Source organism: Gnatocerus cornutus, chromosome 9 (assembly GCF_029298725.1).
Source record: "Gnatocerus cornutus isolate USDA-ARS CGAHR chromosome 9, icGnaCorn1.1, whole genome shotgun sequence".
Classification (NCBI taxonomy): Eukaryota; Metazoa; Arthropoda; class Insecta; order Coleoptera; family Tenebrionidae; genus Gnatocerus; species Gnatocerus cornutus.
The window spans coordinates 5,281,995-5,290,377 of NC_142241.1; the positions used below are offsets into that span (position 1 = coordinate 5,281,995).

The window sequence follows — 8,383 nt, forward strand, 5'->3', positions numbered from 1 at the left end:
TGAGTTACGTCGTGTTCTGGGTAAATAAGACAGGGAAGACAGTTAGATTTAAGGGCTTGAGGAGACATCTGAATGAGGTGCTGCAGACTGTGGAACTAAATTCAACTCTGGTCTAATTGAGTTGATTTAATCAACATATTAATTAATTAGAAGGGAAATGAAGTAAAATTAATAGGTGTTTCCGTTTGATGCTTATAGTTTCAGCGCATTTCAGAATAATTAAGGTCTATTTATGGCATTTGGAGGCGCATCCATCATTTTTATAGTAACAAAAATTGAACTCAGGGCCGGCAAAGACGCATTTTTTTTTTGTTTGCTGTACTGCATTAAAGTTTATTATTATATTATCATTAATAAATAAAAAAAGTTAGCTGCCGAAACCCGGGATTGAACCGGGGACCTTTAGATCTTCAGTCTAACGCTCTCCCAACTGAGCTATTTCGGCTTGTTGGTGCGTTCCTTATGCGAGAAAAACACACCGTAAAAAGACAATTAGAAATCAATTTCGCAATAGGGGCTATTCTGTATCGGGTCTGTTAAATTTAAAGGGTAGGTTAAAATAGTCCGATTTAACGGTGCGGGGTTTAAAAAGCTAAATAGCTTTTTAACGTACCTAGGTTAAAATTTTAACGGACTTGGCTGATACAGAATAGGAATTTTGTTTTAAAGGACCTTTAAAATTTAACCACCCTTTAAATTTAACCGACTCGATACAGAATAGCCCCTAATGATCGATAAAAACTGAAATGTAATTATTTACATAACAGAGAAAAGTTTTATCGGACGAGTACAAATATATGACATAAAAAGGCCTTGGAATTTGTTCTTTTTTTTTAAAGTTAGCAACGCACTTCAAATTCCAAAGTAAAATAAAACTCTGGCTGTGTATAAAAATATATGTTTTATTGGGCAACAGTTAAAATGAGTAAAATTGACATGTTGAAAACCAACTATAAAATTTAAACAACAATAGTTATATCGATTTGTATTTGGCCATGGTATCAAAAATCTTTTTCATTTTCTTTTTATGCTTTAAAATGGTAGATACAGGTTTCGGGTATAAGTCGAAAACGCCGACATTGACAACAAAATCACCATACTTTGTGGAAATAACGTTTTTCATTCCAAAGTTGTCGCTACAAAAAAAATCGTATTTATTGAAAACCTCAAATAAAAGACCACCTTGTTGTCTCCATGATCCTCTTGAAGGTTAACATTAGAGAGCAATCCTTCGCTATGGCTGAAATTAAATAAGGAACAAGAACCAAGCTGTTGTCCTCTTTTTCAGTCCCATCTGTGTTCCCTAGCATCATTATGATGCATTTTAGACAAACGCCTGGTTTATTAGACACTTCTTTTATCAGTTCTTTGACATATTTGTACTCCCCAAGTCTCTTATTTCCTAGTAGTTTATAATAATACTGATTACCTTCCACGTCCAACATTTGTACCGATAAAATGCGCTCTAAGACGCACCCTTTTGGAAGTTTACTTTGAATGGCATTCTTTTGGATAAAGTTGTTCCATTCACAAAACAACTTCATGTTACAGTTATTGGTCCTATCAATTGACTCGAAATTTCTTAACAAACACTCTTTGACTAGTAGACAAAATTCAAGAAGCAGACTACAACATCAAGTTAATAAAAGTTGGCGACATAAAGACACTAACTTTTCAAAGGTCTCAACTGTATTTTTGAAGATCTCATTCAAGAAGTTGTGGAACACTTCTACTTCTGAGTTCTCAGAGTAGTAAAGTTCGCCGTTTTTGAACACTTTTAAGTTATTTTGAGGGTTTTCTACTAAAGCTTTAAGAGCAGTGATCATTTTAGTTGACTCCCTAAAACAATAAGGTGAAAATTTGAAGTGAAAATTGATGGAAATACCCTGAAAAGAGATCATTTGGACAGTAAGAAGTTAGTGACTTTGTTTGGCCTTTTTCAAGCTGAAATTTCACGGGTTAGTGGAAGAAACTTGTGTAGATTCTCTACCTTGACATATTGGTTCATACAGAATGTGCACTTAGGAAAGTGTCTTTCACTAAAAGGTATCCAGCCTTGCTTTGGTTTTATTTCTACAGAATACGTGTTATGAGATAATAAAAATGGATAAAATTCATCAGGTAAAAATGCATAGTCATCAAAGAGTGCAGCTCTTCCATACTGCAAACTCTTTACTTTTCTATAATCTGCAAATAAGCGTGAGATTTAGATAATAATAAGGTTTTTATATTTACTTGGTCTTTGATGAGCAAGTTCTCGTTCTAAAATCTTGACTTGTTTCTTGGATAAAAATACTTGTTCGGCATCACACACAAAATTGTTTCCAATCAAGGGTCTAATAATTTTCTTATAAAAAGTGAGATCTCTTAGTTCTTCAACAAGTCCACTGCCACAATACCAATACAAAATATCACTCAACCAGTTAAGTAACCAGCTCAAAAGCGACGTAATTTTCCGTATTTTTCTTATCCTAAGTATCTTTCTTTCTTTAGGTAAAGAGATCACCACATTACAATTTCCTTCTCCTCTATACACCCAATTTGTTGGAATTTTGAACTCTTTCATCATAGACGTAAACATCATGCGATGAGCACCTAAAAACTGGAAAATCTTGAGATTATTTAACGTGAATCATATTTTATAACTTTATTTATTTACACAACGGCTACATCACTCCGAGCACAAAAACTGAGCTGTTGATGCGTGGAAATTTGAGATTGACGAGATATAAACACAGTACTCACCTTACATAATACTGAACCATGGTTAAATCCTTTTATTTCTTTTTAAAAGGATTTAAAACTTTCCCTTTTCTGCCCCGATTTGTCACCTACTGACAGGACGTGTCGCTGTCACTTTCAAGAGCCGGCTGTTATATAAAAAGAACATCATTTTCACAGGGTTAAGACAGTTTTCATGAAATAAATAAAAACAGAAAAGTTGTCATTGTTTTACGGTGAAGCATTCCAACAAATTGTGAATAAAAAAAAAAGGTTGCGTCCTACATTTAGTGGATTTTCGGAACGGCAATACGACATCGTAAATTTCCCTGGACCTGTCATAATGGAAATGTCAAAAGCAAATTAGAAACTCGTGCTAAAGTTCTACAAAAATAATCATTACGTAATCAATAATAAAATGTAAGTTCCAGTGAGGAAGCACTTTTCTCGGTATGAATTCTGATAACACTTTCTCTAGATACCAAACAATTGAATAGTTTGACAGTTATATTTACTAAAATTGGGCCATCAATATACGCTACATTTATACAAATTTCTATTATCTTTGGACATAAATATACACAGTATCCCTTGTAGGTACGTATTCACATTGTCCTGTGTTAATTTGATGTGATTTCCACTAATTCCGTCGTATTTTTTCGACCTAGATTTTGAGGTTAGGAGCCAAGCTGGAGATGTCCAAAAACGAGCAGGTCTCACCATGTTGTTGTTGTAGCATGTCGCTTTTTTATAGTGTGACACTATAATTAGGCACAAATGAAAACACGCAATTTGTGGCTAAAGTTGTTTATAATTTGATTTTTTTTCAGTTGCTGCTAAACGCATGGTAGATGTACACTGACTGGCACCTGTAGCACCCTATTTCATGGCTGCTTATCTCAATCGCACAATTTCTTTGATGTCGGGGGATGGGCCTCACAACAAAGCCCTCCCGTCAAGCATGGTGGATCCCAGGAACGCCCGCCAGCCCTCTGATAATTCTCCCTTACAGATCTTCGTTAAAGCTAAGAAAAAAATCAACGACATCTTTGGCGAGATTGAGGACTATGTGAAAGATGCTGTTGAATACATGCATGGTAACCCTTCATTTCTCTCCAATTGTTTCGTTAACCCGTTAATCCACAGAGATCGAGAAACTCCAAGACATCATCAACAAGGAAAAAGTCAAGAAATCTGAAGAGTTTGTTAATAAAGTCCACGGAATCCGCGATGTCCTCAGCCGGGACCACATGAAAGTCGCCTTTTTCGGCCGAACTTCCAACGGGAAAAGTTCTGTTATAAACGCCATGCTCCGGGATAAGATTCTTCCGAGTGGGATCGGCCACACGACTAACTGTTTCCTGCAAGTTGAAGGCTCTCCTTCTGATGAACCTTACTTGGTTTTGGAAGGCTCCGATGAGCGGTGCGCTGTCGAATCTGTCGGCCAGTTGGCACACGCTTTATGTAAAGAAAAACTGAACGAATCCCAAATGGTGCGAGTTTTCTGGCCGCGGAACCGCTGCTTATTGTTACGAGATGATGTCGTTTTCGTGGATTCACCAGGAGTTGATGTCACGCCAAATTTGGATGAGTGGATCGATAAGCATTGCTTGGACGCAGATGTTTTTGTGCTGGTTGCCAACGCCGAGTCCACGCTTATGGTTACGGTAATTTTGGCGCGGAGAGTTGAAGAGTTGTTTTTATCGGTTTGTTTCCAGGAGAAGAACTTTTTCCACAAGGTTTCGACGCGGCTTTCCAAGCCGAATATTTTTATTCTGAACAACAGGTGGGACGCCTCCGCTACCGAGCCCGAGTTCCTGGATCAGGTGAGAGGATTTCTGTGGGTTTTGTAATCACCTTTTTTGTTTGCATTGCATTGCTTTGTAATAGCAAAAAACTCGTAGAATGATTACGAATAAGTTAACGCTTCTTCACAATATTTTCGTCATTTTTTTACCTTCATTTAATTCCTCTTTTTACACTTAAGCTTTGCAATGAGCAGGAAGAGGTGAGTTCATTTTAACGTTATAATTGATGAAAACGTATTTTTTAAAACAAATTTGTTCTTAGGTACGCCGGCAGCACCAAGAGCGCGCCGTGGACTTCTTGGTCAAAGAATTAAAAGTGTGCTCACCTAAAGAAGCTGAAGAACGAATTTTCTTTATATCAGCCAAAGAAGTGCTTCAAGCCCGTCTAGCAGAACAGGGTCACCCCGCATCGACCCCGTTAACTGACGGCTTCCAGAACCGCTACTTCGAGTTTCAAGACTTTGAAAGAAAATTCGAAGAATGCATCTCGAAGTCCGCCGTCAAAACGAAATTCGATCAACACTCACAACGAGGGAAATATATAGCGAAGTAAGGGAGAATTTCGTTGTTTTTTGTGTAATCTATAATGGATTTCCAGCGAACTTCGAGAAGTCTTGGACGACATTTACAGCAGCGCCCAGAGTTTGAAAGACGACAAGTTGCGCCAGAAGAAGGACGTCCACGATAAGATCAATTACACGGAAGAACAGCTCATTATAATCACGCAAGAAATGAAGCAGAAGATCCATCACATGGTTGAAGATGTTGAGCAGCGAGTCTCCAAAGCCTTGAATGAAGAAATCCGGAGGTTGAGCACTCTAGTGGACGAATTTAATCTGCCTTTCCATCCAGAGCCTTTGGTTTTAAACGTGTACAAGAAGGAATTACATTTACATGTTGAGACGGGACTCGGATCAAATCTGAAAGCGCGACTTTCAACGGCGTTGGCGATGAACATGGAGGTTAGCCAAAGAGAAATGACCGAGAGAATGGAACAGCTGTTACCGGAAAACCACAAGGCTACTTCTAGCATTATCTTACCGAGGAGACAACCGTTTGAGATACTCTACAGGCTGAACTGCGATAATCTCTGTGCCGACTTCCACGAAGATTTGGAATTTAGGTAAGAAGAATGTCTTTGGGAAGTTTTCTTGTAATTCTCCACTTTCATTTCTAGATTTTCGTGGGGCATAACGACACTAATTCAGCGCTTCGCCGGCAGCGGCGCGAATTTCCTCGCGTTGAAAAACAAGCGAGAGAGTCCTCAGAACTCCGTTATGCCCTCCACCCCCACAGACCAGTTCGATGGCCGCCTCCTCTACGCCGCCCCGAGCGTCGAAGATTGGTCTCTAATCTCCCGTTTAGCGATCATGGGAGTGACGTCGCAAGGAACGATGGGTTGTCTCCTCGTCGCCGGTTTCCTCTGCAAAACCGTCGGTTGGCGTATCATCGCCGTCACGGGTGCAGTCTACGGCTGTCTTTACCTATACGAGCGCCTTACTTGGACCAACAAAGCCAAAGAAAAATCGTTCAAGAAACAATACGTCAATCATGCTACTAGGAAGTTAAAAATGATCGTCGATTTGACGTCCGCTAATTGTAGTCATCAAGTTCAGCAAGAACTCAGCGGCACTTTCGCGAGGTTGTGTCACGTTGTGGATGAAGCAACTGGAGATATGGATAAGAAGTTTAAAGAGTTGGAGAAGGACGTGGCGACTTTGGAAAACGCAGCTAGTAGAGCTAAAGTTCTGAGGAACAAAGCGAATTATTTAGCGCACGAGTTGGAGTTGTTTGAGGATGCGTATCTTAAAATCCATCATTAGGCAAGTTTACTATGAGTATGGTAAGTTGGAAAATGCAATATTTTATTTTTAAACTCATCATAATCATTTAGTGACGTTTGATATTGTGATAGATTTATTTATAATATTTCTGCAATTATTTTAATTTCACGATGATTTTGTTGCAATTCTTTACTTGTTGTCACTATGTTACCTCTCCACTGAGTGAACTGTATTAAGTGGAGGGAGAGTTTAGAATCAAAAACGAAGACCGATCGTGGTTATTCTTGTTTATTTAATTTATACAATGTAAAATTTGTAAAAATAAATACTACGATAGTCACACGTTGGTTACCAGGAACGAATCTTCATGTTTTTAGTTATGGAAACGTGTTACTCCTATAGAGAATTTGCCTTCAACAAATAACCGTAGTAAATCGATTTTGTGTAAATAATCTGAATTAATAAACGTTGTTGTTTTTATTTACTGTTATTTTTATTGGCGGGGTCCGCAATAATCCTTTTCCACGAAATAAAAACTGCACGATACATACAACTTATTAAGTTTTATTAAGTAAATATTAAATTAGTGTTTATGGTTTTTAAACTTGTGAACCGCCATAGTCAGGTTCTCCATCAACTTCTCCAGCTTCTTTTCTGGTGACCATCGAGGACTGTATGGGTAATTCTGAATTACCTCAGAACACGGTTTCTTTAGAGAAAGGCAGTAAAGTGAGAGAAGAGTCACTGTTGGCTGCTCGTCAGGAAACAACTCTCCTAAAAGCATATTTAGTAAAGTATCAACATTTTAACCTACTTACCCAGTTCAATCTGTACTAAACATTCAAAGTTTTCAACTTCACAGAATACAGTTCCTTTACAGAAAGTGTCTGTATCAAACTCTACAATTTTTTCAGGGTACATAACGCCTAGACCAGTCACGAATTCTTTTCTAAGTTTGTGACGTTCAGCAACTCGTTTAACAACGTCTTCCAACAGTTTATTAACTAAGTTAAGGTAATCAAGCAATGATGAGGCTTTAGTGTATGATGGTAAAATTAGGTTTTGAGAGCCCAAAATTTGGTCAAGACGTGGCGACAATTGAAGAGAGTTCTTCACGCGGGTCGTGTCGAGTTTTAAGAATGAAACCTTCAAAACACAAACGTCAGACCCTGGATTGAGGATTTGTTCATCTCTGGAAGAAAATAAAAGAAATTTTGTTACCATTTGGTTGACCTTACTGTGTCTGAAGGTATTCAGGCAGAGATGAAGTGTCTACTTTTATGTTGATCAAAAAGTGAGCACACGTGTTTTCTAGAGAGAATTCAACGTCGTGGGGCGACACTTCTTCAGTAAGAGTTTGATACTCTGTTTTTAACTGCGCGTACATGTTGTCTTGCTCCAAAATCTTAATTTGTTGCTTCTTGTATAAAACTACAAGTTCTTTCAGAACTGTGGACAAGCATTTGGCATCTCTAACATTCCAATTGATCAGACTTGGGAGATGTTCGTCAATCTCGTCCATGTTGTCAAGTAAAGTGAAGTTTTCATCATTGAAGTTGAAATCAGGGGCGAAACTCATGTCTTCAGGGTTAAATTTGACCTCCCAAACCAAACGTTTTCCAGCGTAGGGTATTCTAAAGCTGTACGAATAGCCATAGAGGACTTCTTTTTCAGTGTAGTGCTTCATTGGGTAGATGTCTTGGAGGGTTAAAGATGACAGTCCTATCTCTCCGTTAGAAAAGAGTTCTTCGAAGTTTTTCTTCAGGACTGGGTGAAACTCCGTGAGGACACTGTCGTTGTTATATGGCACGATATCCATCCTCATTATCGAGGGGCCCAGTTTGAGGTTAGATCAGCTGATCAGATCAGCTTGGTTTCTCTTAGAAACCAAGTTTGCTCTGGTTGAGACACTTTCTAATGGTAGCCACCCTCTTCAATGGTAGCAAAGATAACTTATAAAGTTATCTCTGATGGTCGACACAAAAGAGGCATTTGAATATCAACACAAACGGCATTTAAATCTTAACAGAAACAATGACAGATGACATTTGTCACTGTCGGTAAAGTGGC

General features: G+C 38.4%; 3 protein-coding genes and 1 non-coding gene across 8 annotated transcripts; 1 reads left to right on the top strand and 3 right to left on the bottom strand.

Moving 5' to 3' along the window:
* Positions 1-372: 372 nt before the first annotated feature.
* TRNAF-GAA (transfer RNA phenylalanine (anticodon GAA)) lies at positions 373-445 on the bottom strand. Its single transcript has one exon. It is a non-coding gene; the product is annotated as a tRNA-Phe (tRNA).
* Positions 446-882: 437 nt separating this feature from the next.
* On the bottom strand, positions 883-3,008 carry Ipk1 (Inositol phosphate kinase 1). 3 transcript variants are annotated; one of them, XM_088044933.1, is made up of 7 exons: positions 2,746-3,008; positions 2,236-2,595; positions 1,991-2,187; positions 1,886-1,944; positions 1,672-1,839; positions 1,183-1,626; positions 883-1,136 (listed from the first exon to the last, which is right to left on the bottom strand). In XM_088044933.1, exons 2-7 carry the CDS (start codon positions 2,582-2,584, stop codon positions 974-976), a joined length of 1,380 nt encoding a protein of 459 aa, XP_087901059.1. In that variant the 5' UTR covers positions 2,585-2,595; positions 2,746-3,008; the 3' UTR covers positions 883-973. The 3 variants fall into 3 exon arrangements, with proteins under 3 accessions (XP_087901059.1, XP_087901058.1, XP_087901060.1); XM_088044932.1 differs by having other exon boundaries at positions 2,236-2,602; XM_088044934.1 differs by lacking the exon at positions 2,746-3,008 and adding an exon at positions 2,660-2,736 and having other exon boundaries at positions 2,236-2,602.
* A 25-nt stretch (positions 3,009-3,033) lies between these two features.
* Positions 3,034-6,793, top strand: Marf (Mitochondrial assembly regulatory factor). 3 transcript variants are annotated; one of them, XM_088044928.1, is made up of 7 exons: positions 3,034-3,171; positions 3,552-3,818; positions 3,868-4,388; positions 4,440-4,547; positions 4,792-5,078; positions 5,128-5,652; positions 5,707-6,793. In XM_088044928.1, exons 2-7 carry the CDS (start codon positions 3,608-3,610, stop codon positions 6,350-6,352), a joined length of 2,298 nt encoding a protein of 765 aa, XP_087901054.1. In that variant the 5' UTR covers positions 3,034-3,171; positions 3,552-3,607; the 3' UTR covers positions 6,353-6,793. The 3 variants fall into 3 exon arrangements, with proteins under 3 accessions (XP_087901054.1, XP_087901057.1, XP_087901056.1); XM_088044931.1 differs by having other exon boundaries at positions 3,034-3,141; XM_088044930.1 differs by lacking the exon at positions 3,034-3,171 and adding an exon at positions 3,226-3,318.
* A 64-nt stretch (positions 6,794-6,857) lies between these two features.
* On the bottom strand, positions 6,858-8,381 carry LOC148168065 (BRISC and BRCA1-A complex member 2-like). Its single transcript, XM_088044935.1, has 3 exons — positions 7,552-8,381; positions 7,132-7,505; positions 6,858-7,087 (listed from the first exon to the last, which is right to left on the bottom strand). The coding sequence occupies exons 1-3, from the start codon at positions 8,136-8,138 to the stop codon at positions 6,897-6,899; spliced, it is 1,152 nt and encodes a 383-aa protein (XP_087901061.1). The 5' UTR covers positions 8,139-8,381; the 3' UTR covers positions 6,858-6,896.
* Positions 8,382-8,383: the final 2 nt, after the last annotated feature.

Excerpts from the sequence above, each read along its gene's own strand:
- Ipk1 (XM_088044933.1), bottom strand. The coding sequence starts at position 2,584 with ATGATGTTTACGTCTATGATGAAAGAGTTCAAAATTCCAACAAATTGG. Across the intron at positions 2,188-2,235 it reads ACTTGCTCATCAAAGACCAA|ATTATAGAAAAGTAAAGAGT; the intron begins GTAAATATAAAA and ends GCTTATTTGCAG. Across the intron at positions 1,840-1,885 it reads CCAAATGATCTCTTTTCAGG|GGAGTCAACTAAAATGATCA; the intron begins GTATTTCCATCA and ends TTATTGTTTTAG.
- Marf (XM_088044928.1), top strand. The coding sequence starts at position 3,608 with ATGGCTGCTTATCTCAATCGCACAATTTCTTTGATGTCGGGGGATGGG. Across the intron at positions 4,389-4,439 it reads AGTCCACGCTTATGGTTACG|GAGAAGAACTTTTTCCACAA; the intron begins GTAATTTTGGCG and ends GTTTGTTTCCAG. Across the intron at positions 4,548-4,791 it reads AGCCCGAGTTCCTGGATCAG|GTACGCCGGCAGCACCAAGA; the intron begins GTGAGAGGATTT and ends ATTTGTTCTTAG.
- LOC148168065 (XM_088044935.1), bottom strand. The coding sequence starts at position 8,138 with ATGAGGATGGATATCGTGCCATATAACAACGACAGTGTCCTCACGGAG. Across the intron at positions 7,506-7,551 it reads CCTGAATACCTTCAGACACA|AGATGAACAAATCCTCAATC; the intron begins GTAAGGTCAACC and ends ATTTTCTTCCAG. Across the intron at positions 7,088-7,131 it reads TTTAGTACAGATTGAACTGG|GAGAGTTGTTTCCTGACGAG; the intron begins GTAAGTAGGTTA and ends ATATGCTTTTAG.